Below are 15,000 nucleotides of genomic sequence, written 5' to 3'. Positions count from 1 at the left end.
CACACTCCTTCTCACTCTCTCTATTATATTTTTTGGCTTGTTTTTTTTGTTTTTTTGCTCTCCTCTCTGTTTGATCCGACTGTAATCTGCACTCCATTTCTAAAAAGGAGAATGTTTGGTGGCTTGTTCATCATGATTGTTAAATCTTCTGTCCTGCTCAGCTGCAGTAAATGTATTCACGTTGGTTTGGGAAACACTATTCTTGAACCTATGACAATTTTTTTATCTGTTAAGTCATGTAAGGGCAATCAGTATAAATGTAATATTTGTATACAGTAAATATGCAGCATAATATGCTCCGTCTCTATTTTTACGTGTAAGTCCTGATGATTTGTGCAGCTCAAACGGGGGATGGATGAAGGCCTGATTGTTGAGGCTTTAACATGAATAAATGGTGGAAAAAATACTGAGTTGTGTCTTTATTCAACAGGAAAAGTTCTGACTAGATTTTTATCATTTGGATTGATTTCTGATCGACATTTTTAGATTAGACCCCCTGTGCTTTTTATAAATTTACAGTTTCAACCAGCTTGGCACTGCCAAATGACATCAGGGTGACTTCTGTTTGTGGTGGGACTGTTAAATAAATCCTTATTTGTTTCATAGCACCAACATTTTTATACTGTATATTCATATTTATTCTGCACTGGAATTCTATTCTACTCCTTAATACATACTCCTTCTTTAGACACTTTATTTTTATTGTATTTTATTGTATTTTTATATTTTATTGCTTGAAGTATGCCTAGGTTGTTCTTATTTAATTGTGTTGTTATTGTCTCTGTGTGTAATGCTGCTGCTACACTGTAATTTCCCAGCTTGGGATGAATAAAGTATATCTATCTATCTATCTAAATACACTGTAGTTGTTTATGATCTACATCCATAATTGGTGTTGGTAAAACTTTTAATCCAGCATGTTCCCCAGTGAGAGTGTAGCTGAGACCAGGGACAGTTGTTACACCTTTTTGCATTTCTACCATTAAACAAAATACATGTCCACAAATTATTAATTTAAGTCTGTCAACTACTGAAACACTTTATTTAAGTGGTTTATGAGATATGTGTAGGTTGCAAAATGGATTTAAATACAGTCACTCCACTGTCCACAACCAATGAATGATCCTTATCCTATTAAATTAAGAATTTCCTTTTTTCACACTAGGCTACATGACAAAATTCAGCAATTTGTAACGCAAGAAAATGATTTTAGATACAACAAACATTAAATAAGTATAACTAGCATGTACTCTAGTTTACGTAAGCCTTTAGGGTTTTAAAATCATGTCTGACTGCTAGTTTGACATTAGACATTTCTATTTTTGAGGTGGAGGGACAGTTTCTTTAACCAGTGTAGCATGAAAGCATGGTGGAATTAAAGAGTTTAAAGAGATTATATTTAAGCATTCAAACCCTTTGTTTTAGCTTATTTAAAAATCTCATTTAAGTATATTTGGAAGATACAAATACATTGATTGAAACAATGAGACTTACCAACAATAACAATTATTTTTGTTAAACAATGACATTTCTCATTTTTGTGTACAATTACTTTTTTTTATTTTGAAAGTGCAGTACAGTGATATATATATATATGTTAGTATTTTAATGGGTTCAACGAACTGAAACCCGTCTGTTTGTATTCAGGGACATGAGTTTTTGAACCTGGAGAATCTCTGTAAAATGCACATTTTTTGACGTATTGTAATAAACTTTTGTTAAACTGAGAAACTTGGACGGCCTCCTGCTTTTCATTCCCCATCAACGATCTGCGCAGAAAAATGGTGAGGGTTTTCTGTTGGTGACAGATTATTCAATTTTCAAGGTTTCCTCATGCAATTTTTCTAACAAATGGTGTTCTAACAAATGACATTCTAACAATGTACACAAGGAACCCAGCATGGGTACATTGATAATAGTTTGATTGTGCAATAAAAGCTTGTGTATGTATATATATATACCATTTGTTAGAAAAAAAAAATATATATATATATACAAGCTTTTATTGCACAATTAAACTATTATCAATGTACCCATGCTGGGTTCGTTTTGTGTACAATGAGATATTGTTTGAACAAAAAATAGGTAAAAATTGTTCCGTTGTTCATTGTTATAAATTGATAATTTTATTATTAATTTTACACAAAGGCCACTGCAGGGGCCAAAGGCTTCTTCACAGGGGCAGTGGCCCCTGGAGGCCCCTGATGGACGTTTATCCAGAAGTAGCCTGTATCGGTCCCCAACTGCCATGGTGCACATAAAAATGTCTGTTCTCACCATCCCGCTCCACTGGTTTGAATGGGAATGTCTGTCCTAGTTTTATTATCTTTCTATGGTGTTTTCACTCTAACTGGTTTCTGATTGGAGGATTCCAGCAGCTCTCCCTGGTCTCCCTCACACAAAGCAACTGTGTTGCAAGTCCCTGTTATGGGAATATCTCACCGTGTTTTTGCATATTCAATTTAGCATGAAATAAAAACTTATTTGACATAATATTACTTTATTGTAGGCCTAATTTTCTAAATTATGCAAGTCAAGTTTGTGGTCTCCCCTATTTTTCTTCACACGTCATGGAAAAAAATATTAGACCATTGTTTTCTTCAATTTCTTGTTCATTTTTTCAACTAAAGGTTCATTTGTTTGGACAAATATAATGATAACAACAAAAAAGAGTTTAATTGAAGAGCTGATATCTAGACATCTTCCACTGTTTTCTGGATAATAACCAAAATCATTGCACGAAAGGAAAAACAGTGGTTGGTTTTTGAAATCATGAGTATTGTTTGCTCACACAGCAGAGAGGTGTGAAGAAATATAAAGCCAGTGTCACTAAAAGACTAAAAGACACGAGTGGAAACAATGAAATGAGACAGAAATAGACGCGTCTTGCTCTAGCTGCTGCTGTTGTTGGGGGGAAGCTTTGGTCTTATGCTAATAACGTGTTTGAATGTGAAATTTCCCCTGACAAAGGGGGAAAGATGTGAGGGGGGATGGTGGAGAGGCAGGAGCAGGAGAGGGAGTAAAATTGGACAACCCGCGAGACTTTGGTGGGCGTGGCCACGAGGCGGGCTTCCTGCTCGGGGAGCACGTGGTTCCGTGTCTGCCTCCTGCTGTCTGTCACTGTGTGAAGGTTTCCAGCCCTTCTTCGCTCCTCTCCCCTGTTATCCTCCCGTGCAACACAGCAGACCTTCTCCTCTTTTTGTACTCCGTCCCACCCGCACCTCCTCCTCCTCCTCCTCCTCTTCCTCCTTCTTCTCCTCCTCGTGCTGCACTTTCTCTTTGCGCCGCTCCCGGGACCAGGGACAGCCAGGCCGCGCTCACTTCAGCGTGTATCCGCTCCAACAGAGAGGGAGAGTGTGTGTATGTGTGTGTGTGTGAGTGTGTGAAAGTGTGTGTGTGACAGAGAGAGAGTGTGTGTGTGAGTGCGTGTGCGCGCACCCGGCCGCAACCGGTCCATCCGTGTTCTCTCTCCCACTATCCCGCCTCGTTTTTTCGGTCATGACGCTGGAAGCGATCCGCTACCGGGCCGGGTCCCTGCAGATCCTGAACCAGCTGCTGCTGCCACACCAGACCTCTTACGATGAGATCCGCTCGGTGCAGGACGCCTACGAGGCCATCAAGTCCATGAAGGTACGGAGCTCCTTTCTTCTCCTCCACCCTCCTCCTCCTCCTCACCACCCAGAGCTCCCACCACCAGGAGACCTGCAGCCCGCTGCTCCTGCATTTATCCCCGTCGTGCATGCTTTTGTGTGTGTGTGTGTGTGTGTGTGTGTGTGTCGGGTCTTTTGTGCTCCCACCGCTGCACGCATTTGTTGCCATATGTTCCCGCTGTCGGCCTGTATTTTTGTTTTGGATGCACCTGCAGCACCCGCCATCCACATCCACCCCCCACCTCCACCTCCACCCTCCATCCTCCCTCCATCCTTTATATAGTTTCACATTATTATTATCATGTGCAAAGCGCGACGAACCAGGCATCTGCACACTGCCACCCACCCATGAAATATGCACCCCCCCCCTCCTCCTCTTTCTTTGGGAGAGATTATTGATGAATTATTAATGACCTTTGCCAGGGTTTTTGTTCGCGTTTTGGTCTCGCGCTGCACTCAGTGACACCTCCAGCTCATCCTCCCTCCATCCCTCCATACCTGAAGCTCCGACACACACACACACACACACACACACAGCTGGTCACATGGTCACATGTTGGTCAAGTTCTGCCGTGGATGTTCTGTTATTAGGGTCGAGCACATATTCACTCTTTTGTCTTCCCAGTTCACTCAAACATACAGCACGTTTGATCTTCTGTGTGTGTGTGTGTGTGTGTGTGTGTGTGTGTGTGTGTGTGTGTCAGAGTGAAGGAATGTACCAAAAGCAGAGCGGGTGATGTCATATGATAATGGGGTGATGATATCATTTCATTTATAAAGCTGTCGTGACAACTTTTTGGCTCCGTGATCTCCCTCTTACAACTCAGTGGTGGAGGGAGAGATTAATGTCTGTCAGACAGCTGTTGGCATAGAAACCAATGAGGAGGGCGACCAGGTGATGCTGACTCCTCTGTGCCTTGTTGGTCCTGCAGGTGCGGGGCGCCCCGGCCATCGCCATCGTGGGCTGCCTCAGCCTGGCGGTGGAGTTGCGGGCGGGCGCCGGGGGCGACGACCCCGTGACCTTCATCAGGGAGTCTCTGTGTCACCTGACCTCGGCCCGGCCCACCGCCGTCAACATGGGCCGCGCCGCCCGCGAGCTGATGGAGTTTGCTGAGAACGAGAGCATGGAGAAGAACTCGGAGCAGCTCAGAGAAAGGTTAGAGATCCATCAGGCACTGTCTGTCGGTTTGGGCTCGTTTTATTAATCGAAACGTTGATTGAAGCAGTAGTTCTCAACCTTTTTGAGTCGCGACCCCCAATTTAACATGCATGTTAAATCACTGAACAGAATCTCGCACGCACAGTTCAGATCACCCAAAAAAAGAAACAAAATGACCTATAAAAGGAAAGAAAATGACCAAAAAAGACACAAAATGACCAAAAAAAGACACAAAATGACCAAAAAAAGACAGAACATTACCAAAAAAGACACAAAATGACTAAAAAAAGACAAAATGACCAATAAAAGAAACAAAATTACCAAAAAAGTCACAAATTGACCACAAAATGATCAAAAAAAGACACAAAATGACAAAATAAACACACAAAATGACCAAAAAACACACCAAACAACCCAAAAAAAAGACATTAAGTGACCAAAGAGACTAAAACACATTAACACATGAACACTTTAACACAGTGGAGACAGAGCTGACTTCCAAAATGATTTGGCGACCCCCAGAAATCATCTCGTGACCCCAATTGGGGTCCCGACCCCAAGGTTGAGAACAGCTGGATTAAAGGATAGTTTACATATTTAACACTCGCAGGCCTTTTTCTAACGGATGTTACTGGAAATGAAGGAGGCAAAATTTAGTCCTTCTTTCATGAAAGCACATTTTGAAGTTGAACCAGAGTACGGTTGGGCGATATGTTACATCGTCACCATGACGAATGGTGTTTGCTGATAAATCTGCGCAGGTGTGTGGTGAGGTGCTAGGTAACCTTTACATACCTGTCAGCTGGATCCCACTGCTCACTGCCTCAGCTCCCATCACTGTTCCTCACAGGAACACCATTACATTTCCAGAATAAAGACGAGAAAAATCTCCAGAGAAAAGACGCGGTGATTCCCTCCCTGATAGCTGATATATTCGTCCAGTCGCCCACCTCTAAACCAAAGCTTCAGCAGTTTGACTAAGTCAAATCAAATGTGAATCTTCAGAAGTTGCTATGTTTTGGGCAAACAAAAAGAAGAAATTCTGCACCAAAAAGACATTATTGTGATTAGGGCTGGGCGATATGGACCAAAAGTCATATCCTGATATATTTAGGCTGAATATCGATATACGATATACACTACTGGTCAAAAGTTTTAGAACACACCAACTTTTCCAGAATTTAATTGAAAATGATGCAGTTTAATGTCTCAGTGTACTCTGAAATTAATGCACATTTGCAACATTTAAAATTCTTTATTGAGCATGATAGTGTTTTGAAAATAAAAAAAGATTCAAAATCACATTTTATGTTGGACTAAAGGACTAAAAAAAGACACAAAATGACCAAAAAAGACACCAAAAGACACAAAATGACTTACAAAGACATGAAAAGAATTCAAAAATGGACAAAATAGCCCGAGACTCCATAGAGTTAAGTTGTTAACCCATTTCTTGTTCCCTGAAAAAGGCCTACTTGTATAATTCTGAAATGTACATTATTTTCCAGTTTTGGTTAAGCTTACCTTTTTTTATTTACCTCTGGCAGTTCACCACTTACCTTTGGACCCTTTCAAGCTGTTCATTTGACTTGGACTGCTTGAATTTCAATAAAATTGGAAAAATTGGGGTGTTCTAAAACTTTTGACTGGTAGTGTATACTTTATGTTTATGTTTACGCTATACAATTTTTCAATAAATGCAGCACAGTTTCAGAATTCAGTTTCTGAATATCGACATACGATATATATCCTGATATTTTTATCGCAAAGTGAGAGCAAATGTTTAAAGTCAAAGCCAAATATGACATGTCACAGGTAGTTTTATTGAAACAGTTTGTAACATAGATAGATAGATAGATAGATAGATATACTTTATTTATCCCAAGCTATATATATATATATATATATATATATATATATATATAATATATTGGCCTGCCCTAATTGTGACGAAAGACTGATATGTGTAGCTCAGACAGCTGAGATCATATTAGCATTTGGCCAAACAATAAATGCATTTTTTTCATTGAACGATAACTGTGTCCCCAACACACACACACATTAAAATAACTTTAGGAAAGGATCCCTTTAGGGCTGATTGAATGATTACAGGAAGTTAACTGTATTATGGACATTAAGTGTTGATTTTAGATATACTTTAAAAAGTGTGAACCTATTCTTTAATTGTGGATTTGTTGGTAATGTTTTGTATTAAATCTACAAAAACATGTGGGGTCTTCTGCCAATGGTTTCTGCTCTGTTCATATGGAACCAATGGATTTATTTCTAGTTTTCTATTCCCTTTGATCTGCTGGTGGCAGTTGAAGTAGAAGAAGTCAACATGGATGTAAGAAATGCTCCAAATAAACCAAAAACACCTTCGCTTGTGAGTTTTGTGAAGAAAATATCACATTTACTTTAGTAAAAACATTTGGAAACTTCACAGGACAGCTTTTATCTTGCTCTGTTATCAGTCACATTTATACTGTGAATTGAAATTATCTAAACTTGTGCTTTAATTGTGCACTTTTATAGCCAACTTAAACACTTTAACACTTCCCTGTTCAACAGCAGCTGCAGCTGTCGTTAAGAAAAAGCTGTGAAAGTTTTCATCTCACATAAAATCTGAAAATTGGGAAGCCTGCATAGTATAAAATACGTCATTTCAGATTAATTGTTTGTGTCAAAAGAAACCCTGAGTAGTGTTATTTTTACAGTATTTGCTCAACATGACTGTACTTTAGGTTTTAGGTTTTATTTATTTGCACAGTTAGAATTACACAAAATGACAAAGATAACATATAATATAAAGTGCAGGAAGAGGCAGAAAACCCACATGGGCTTATTTATTCAAAGCCTCCACCTAAAATGTCATAGTTATTAGAAAGAAATAAACTGATAATAGAAAAAACACATGTATAACATCAACAAGTTATAATGACAATTCAGATTCAGATTTGACTTTATTAATCCCACAGTGGGGTAATTTCTTTGTTACAGCCGCAAAGTTTCACACAATTTTTAAGATAAAGATAAAAAATAAACAATCTAAGAAAAGACATTTAACAATATACAAATATACAATAATAATAATAATAATAATATACTATATACAACTTGGTGCAAAATTAAGTGGAGAAATGTGCAGAGTGCAGATTTATGCAAAAATGTTCAGGTTGTGTTGGTGTTGTACAGTCTTTAACAAAAATGAACATGTTAAAAAAGTGTATTTGTGTGTGAATTAGAATTTTAAAACAGCAGTTAAATGAGCTTTTAGACATCTTTTGAAGCATTTTACAGAGATGGAGTTCTTTGCCAGATGGGAAAAGGTTTTTATCCATAATTTGGTCCCTAAATTGAACAATAAATTGACCTCTGCATGTCAGAAATGGAAAGAATGGAAAGAAGAAATGGAATGAAATGAAGATCTTCAGAGGATGAAGATCTAAAGATTGACGCGTTGAATAAGAGTGAATCTGAGAATTAAATTTAAAATACACTACTGGTCAAAAGTTTTAGAACACACCAACTTTTCCAGAATTGAATTGAAAATGATGCAGTTTAATGTCTCAGTGTACTCTGAAATTAATGCACATTTGCAACATTTAAAATTCTTGATTGAGCATGATAGTGTTTTGAAAGTAAAAAAAAGATTCAAAATCACATTTTATGTTGGACTAAAGGACTAAAAAAAGACACAAAATGACTAAAAAAAGACACAAAATTACCAAAAAAAGACAAAATGACTAAAAAAAGACACAAAATGACTAAAAAAGACACAAAATGACCAAACAAAGACACAAAATGACTTAAAAAAGACACAAAATGACCAAACAAAGACACAAAATGACTTACAAAGACATGAAAAGAATTCAGAAATGGACAAAATAGCCCTGCAGCTGTTCATTTGACTTGAACTGCTTGAATTTCAATAAAAAACTGGAAAAATTGGGCTGTTCTAAAACTTTTGACCGGTAGTGTAAGTCTGCTCTTGTGAAGCATTTTACAGAGATGGAGTTCTTTGCCAGATGGGAAAAGGTATTTATCCATAATTTGGTCCCTAAATTGAACAATAAATTGACCTCTACTCTACTTTAGAGTTGCACATGCAGCTAATGAGGAGAGAGATGTTGGAGTTAATATAATATATGATATAATTATAGTTGAAGCTGTAGCTTCCAGGTGGAAAAATACACCATATTCTGGGTAGAGATGCAGCGATCCAGCATGCCGGATCGATATCGGCTCAGATACTGACTTTATCCAGCGGTTCGGGTTTGGACCATATGAGACCATCCACATTTAATTTAATACAGTTTCTTTGTCAATGTCACTATCAAAGCTGGTGTTTCTAAGATCAGTTACAGTCATTCAGTCACCTCATCCATCATGCTAGATCTCAGGTTTGGCAACCAGAGTTTTAAAGTTCAATACAATACTTGTATTTAAAAAAATCTTGGAGGATACTTCAATTTCAACATTATTTAGATTTATTTTTACTTGATATTAAAACTACAAACTCAAGATCCTGGAGGGAATTTTGTTGGAAAAGTACAATTGGCTTCTTTATCACCTCTAAATTAAAAATGTCTCCAGCAAGGTTGTCATGGTCAGAATGGATGCTGGAGGCATGATAAACCACTTTATTTATTTTGGGACTGTCCATACACAAAGTATGTTGTAATTGGAAATCATTTGGCTATTTTTTATTTCTCTGGGTGTTTTGTTTCTTTGCTTTTTTTCTTTCTACACTATGATATGATATGGCCTATGTTACCTAAATCTTTGTACTGTTGCCCTTCTCTTTTATTTTAACCTGAAATTCACAAATAAAAAGAAAGTTACAAAAAAAAAGCCCACAAACAGCAGCCTGCCACCCCAGGGCCAAAAAAAGACTAACTGAACTCACACTATACATTTGTAATAAAGGTAATAGTAATTAGAATTATTATTAGTAAATATTTCCCTAACACATTGTCTTTATTGCTTCCAGTAGTATTATATATATTATATATATATAAGCTATATCCGTTGGTTTCCCCACTATACATTTATTTTAAAGTATAGCTTGGGTACTTTCCATACACACACATCATTTTGAACATGTGTAGTGAAAAAGTTTCCACACTTTTCTCTTCACATAACGATTGAAATAACTTCCTTGCAGAAAGGTTTAGAGATTTTAAACGTGGGGGCGGAAAATAAACGCAAGAATCGATCTTTGAAGATGCTCCGAGTAAAGGATCAGATTCTGTATCCGAAAAAAATTGGATCGATGCTTTAATACGGGAGGGGGAAAATGTGATCCAGCTACAGGGGAAGGAGGGAAAAGGCAAAAACCACACATTAAGAACAAGATTATGGATTAGAGACGGAGATGCAGAGGAGCTGAAGTCATGTTCATCCTGTAACACACACTAGATGGACACATTAACCCAGGGGTCTCAAACTCGTGGCCCGCGGGCCAATTGTGGCCCTTGTGATGATATTTTGTGGCCCCCACCTTGATATGAAAGTTTAATGTGAGTTTTATATGAATGGCACTTTACCGCGTTGTGTGTGGAAGGTCCGTTTATTATCTGCTGTATTGTTTTTACCGGAAAAAGTGGAAATGTTATGTAATGTAATTTTGTTTTTGTTTTTTCTAGAAATTTTGTGTCTTTTTCTAATTTTGTGTCTTTTCTTAGTAATTTAGTGTTTTTTCAGTCATTTTGTGTCTTTTTTAAGTAATTTCGTTTTTTTCTGTCATTTTGTGTCTTTTTCTAATAATTTTGTGTCCTTTCTTAGTAATTTAGTGTTTTTTCAGTCATTTTGTGTCTTTTTAAAGTAATTTAGTGTTTTTTTTAGTCATTTTGTGTCTTTTTTGGGGTCATTTTGTGTCTTTTTAAGTAATTTCGTTTTTTTCTGTCATTTTGTGTCTTTTTTTTTTTAGTAATTTTGTGTCTTTTCTTAGTAATTTAGTGTTTTTTCAGTCATTTTGTGTCTTTTTTGGGGTCATTTTGTGTCTTTTTAAGTAATTTCGTTTTTTTCTGTCATTTTGTGTCTTTTTTTTTTAGTAATTTTTTGTCTTTTTTTTGTCATTTTGATACTGCCTCCAGCGGCCCCCAGGTAATTTGAGTTTGAGACCCCTGCATTAACCCATAAGAACCCAGTTCCATTTATCCTGAAAGGAAAATTATTATTGGGGATCTACCACAGACCAAGTGGACCACATAGAACACATTTATGATGTTTTTTTAAAATACTACCCCTAAATGTCAAAGATCTGTAATGTGACATATATACATTACATTGGGCGTTTATGGTATTTATGTTTATGATATTTCGTACTTTAAAAATAAAAACACACATTTTCTGCTTACAGAGACACAAATTTGCCTTTTCATTGCATCTCCACAACATTTATCAAAATTGTGACATTAACAGTTCTGTTTAACAACTAATTATTTTTCAGATTTGTTTTTAAGTAACAAAATAATAATAAATCAATAATAAATAAAAACAAATAACAAACCCTAATAGGGTTAAATGCAATAAAAGGACACCATATTAACAGATTCTGTGTCCAATGACCTTAATGAGTTAACCCATTGAAGCCTGGAAAGCATTTACGTCATTTTGTAGTATTTGTATAAGCTCTCAAATACTTTTTGAATTTAATTTCTATCTGCTACAGAGGCTGAAAAATCTATTATTTAGTAGAAGCGTTGACACTTCTGTTGAATTTCCAGAAAAACTTCAGGTTTTAGGGGCTGATTTTAAAATCGCCCAGAGGTTTTACAGGAAGTTTTAGGCCTCAATGGGATAAATAAAGTACAAAATAAAATAAACTACAATAAATTAAATTAAATCTTTTTTCACCAAATATGTGCACATTATCGCATTAAAAAGTGCTAATAGCGCTTCAAAAAGATATATTTGTTAACAGATGGAGACCTGCCATGACCATACTAATGCAATAATCTCATGTTACCTTTATTTTATTTTACTTTATTTCACTTAATTTAATTTGATTTATTTCCATTAACACAGTTTATTATTAATGACTTATTGTTTGTTTGTGTTACTTTGGTTTAACTATGTCATTTATACATATTTGACCTGATGTATATGCTTTAATGCTGTATTAAGCAGATCACAAATGAAAAACAGCAGACTAAATGTGAATTTGTATATATATGTTTGCATATGCTGCAAAAATTGAAATAACATTTAAGTTTAAAAAACAAAAAAGTGCAAATAGCAACAAGAGTACAGAAAAAAAATTAAGGTTTAACAGGAAGTTTTAGGCGTCAATGAGTTAAGGTGAAGCATAAAGCTGAATATGGGAGATTCTAGAAGGTTTAAAGTGTTTGTGTCACCATAGGTTCCTATGGGTTAAGTCCACTGTGGCAGACGGAGCTTCTCCTCATCCCTTTCCTCTTGTTGCCTCCCTCCTGCAGTGTAATTGCCTGGATCGAAGACATGCTGGAGCGTGACGTCAATGACAACAGGAAGATCGGTAACTATGGCGCCCAGCACATCCTGTCTGGCGTTCCCAGGGACTCCGTGACCATCCTGACACACTGCAACACCGGCTCGCTGGCCACCGCTGGATACGGGACCGCTCTGGGTAAGACCGGCCTCAGAATGATTGATCCTGTTTATCAGCTTCTTTCAGCTTCATTACTAACTGTAAGATGTCCTCTCACCATGCTGAATTATACTTTAGGGCAGCTGTTCTCAACCTTGGGGTCGGGACCCCAATTGGGGTCGCGAGATGATTTCTGGGGGTCGCCAAATCATTTTTGAAGTCAGCTCTGTCTCCACTGTGTTAAAGTGTTCATGTGTTAATGTGTTTTAGTCTTTTTGGTCATTTAATGTCTTTTTTTGGTCATTTTGGGGGTTTTTTTTGGTCATTTTGTGTCTTTTTTTTGGTCCTTTAGTGTCTTTTTTTGGTCATTTTGTGTCTTTTCTGTCATTTTGTGACTTTTTTTGTCATTTTGTGTCTCTTTTGGTCATTTTGTTTCTTTTTGGGCCACTTTGTGTCTTTTTTTGGTAATTTTGTGTCTTTTTTGTGTCATTTTCTGTCTTTTTTTTGATCATTTTGTGTCTTTTTTGTGTCTTTTTTTAGTCATTTTCTGTCTTTTTTTGATCATTTTGTGTCATTTTATGGTCAATTTGTGTCTTTTTTTGTGTCATTTTCTGTCTTTTTTTGATCATTTTGTGTCTTTTTTGTGTCTTTTTATAGTCATTTTGTGTCTTTTTTTGATCATTTTGTGTCATTTTGTGTCATTTTATGGTCAATTTGTGTCTTTTTTTGTGTCATTTTCTGTCTTTTTTTGATCATTTTGTGTCTTTTTTTAGTCATTTTGATTCTTTTTTTGATCATTTTGTGTCTTTTCTGACAAATGCCAAAGTAGCAAGTTGTTACTTTACAAGGAGTTTCTGGCTTGAAGCTGACTGTTTTTAGTTGTTGTCTTGTTCATTATTTGTCCAAAATACGTTGTATCAACTGAGTTTGTATGATTTGAACTGTGCGTGTGAGATTGTGTTCAGTGAGCGGGGGTCGCGGACAACATGCATGTTAAATTGGGGGTCGCGACTCAAAAAGGTTGAGAACTACTGCTCTACAGAGTTGGTAAAAGGGCATTTGTTTACTCTGCACCTTCTGCTGGAATATGCGCCAGAAAGAATGGAAATTAACTGAATTTGTTTCTTTGAGCACTTTTAAATCCAAACTAAGAGTTATTGAGGCCAATTCCATAACATGCACTTGTTTCTCATGACGTGTTTAAGGTCTGTATGTTATGTAAATATGTAACTGTATTCTGTGTTTGCTGCCTCTTGGCCAGGGCTCCCTTAAAGAAAAAAACTGGTTCTAGACCAGTTTTACTGTGGGGGCCAATGAGGGGCCAGTGTTTAATCAGAGGGGCACATTAGCACATGAAAAAATGGCAAAGATGATATTTAAGCATTCAAAATCTTTGAATGTCTTGAAAAAGACACAAAATGACCAAAAAAAGACACAAAATGAGAAGACAGAATAACAAAAAAAACCCACAGAAGACATAAAAATGACAAAAAAAGACACAAAATGGCCAAAAAAAGACACAAAATGACTTACAAAGACATGAAAAGGATTAAAAAATGGAAAAAAAAGTAGCCCAATAAGACTCCATAGAGTTAAACTATTATACAATGTAACATTCTGGGTTCCTTTTGTGTACAATGAGATATTGTTTGAACAAAAAAAAAAGGTTAGAATTGTTCCATTGTTATAAATGGATCATTTTATTATTAATTTGACACAGGGGCCACAGCAGGGGCCAAAGGCTTCTTCACAGGGGCAGTGGCCCCTGGAGGCCCCTGTGTAGAACCGCCACTGTTCTTAATCTCAATGGGATATTCCCTGGTTAAATAAAGGTTAAATTAAAAAAATAAAACCGGAGCCGTGGGTGTGAATCAAGGTTATTATAGTTAACGAAAACTAACGAAATATCGAAAACTAGAATTGAAAAAACATTTTCGTTAACTGAAATAAAATAAAAACTAGTGTTTTTAAAAAAACGATAACTAACTGAAACTGTATTGTGTGGTTAGAAAACTAACTAAAACTAATTAAAATTATAGTGAAAATGTCCTTAGTTTTCGTTTTTGTCAGCTTTTTTCATTCATAATTCAGTGTTTCTATTTGAACATGCAACACATGGTGAATATGTTTACTGAGACTGGGATGTTTACACTAGAACCAAAATTTAATTTAGTTAAAGTTAATAACCTTATTGGAGCTGAGATGATAAACCAAAGGAAATAAAGGAAACATTTATTATGAACTCTTTGAATCTAGCACCCAACACATAGCCCATTAAAAAAAAACTAAAACTAATAAAAACTAAACTAAAACTAAGCATTTTCAAAAAATAAAAACTAAACTAAAACTAGAAAACTCACTCTAAAAACTAACTAAAACTAACTGAATTTGAAAACAAAAATTCACAACGAAATTAAAACTAAAACTAATGAAAAATCCAAAACTATTATAACCATGGTGTGAATCAGAAGAGGGTGTGTTATATATTTCTGGCGCTGTAACTGTAATAATGAGTGTGTGTGTGTGTGTGTGTGCAGGTGTGGTGCGGAGCCTCCACACGCTGGGCCGGCTGAAGCGCGTCTACTGCACGGAGACGAGGCCGTACAACCAGGGCTCCA

General features: G+C 36.6%; 1 protein-coding gene across 1 annotated transcript in view; it reads left to right on the top strand.

Annotated features, from left to right (window-relative positions):
* The first annotated feature begins 2,921 nt into the window (after positions 1–2,921).
* The window catches only part of mri1 (methylthioribose-1-phosphate isomerase 1), a 24,000-nt gene continuing 11,921 nt past the window's right edge, over positions 2,922–15,000 (top strand). Inside the window, exons 1-4 of the mRNA XM_059347064.1 lie at positions 2,922–3,630; positions 4,583–4,806; positions 12,252–12,421; positions 14,920–15,000. The exon at positions 14,920–15,000 is cut by the window's right edge and continues 96 nt beyond it. Coding sequence (XP_059203047.1) covers positions 3,499–3,630; positions 4,583–4,806; positions 12,252–12,421; positions 14,920–15,000 — 607 coding nt within the window. The 5' untranslated portion in view covers positions 2,922–3,498. The remainder of the gene's footprint in view (positions 3,631–4,582; positions 4,807–12,251; positions 12,422–14,919) is intronic.

This window comes from Centropristis striata, chromosome 1 (assembly GCF_030273125.1).
Source record: "Centropristis striata isolate RG_2023a ecotype Rhode Island chromosome 1, C.striata_1.0, whole genome shotgun sequence".
Classification (NCBI taxonomy): domain Eukaryota; kingdom Metazoa; phylum Chordata; class Actinopteri; order Perciformes; family Serranidae; genus Centropristis; species Centropristis striata.
This window is presented reverse-complemented; position numbering and strand designations above follow the sequence as displayed.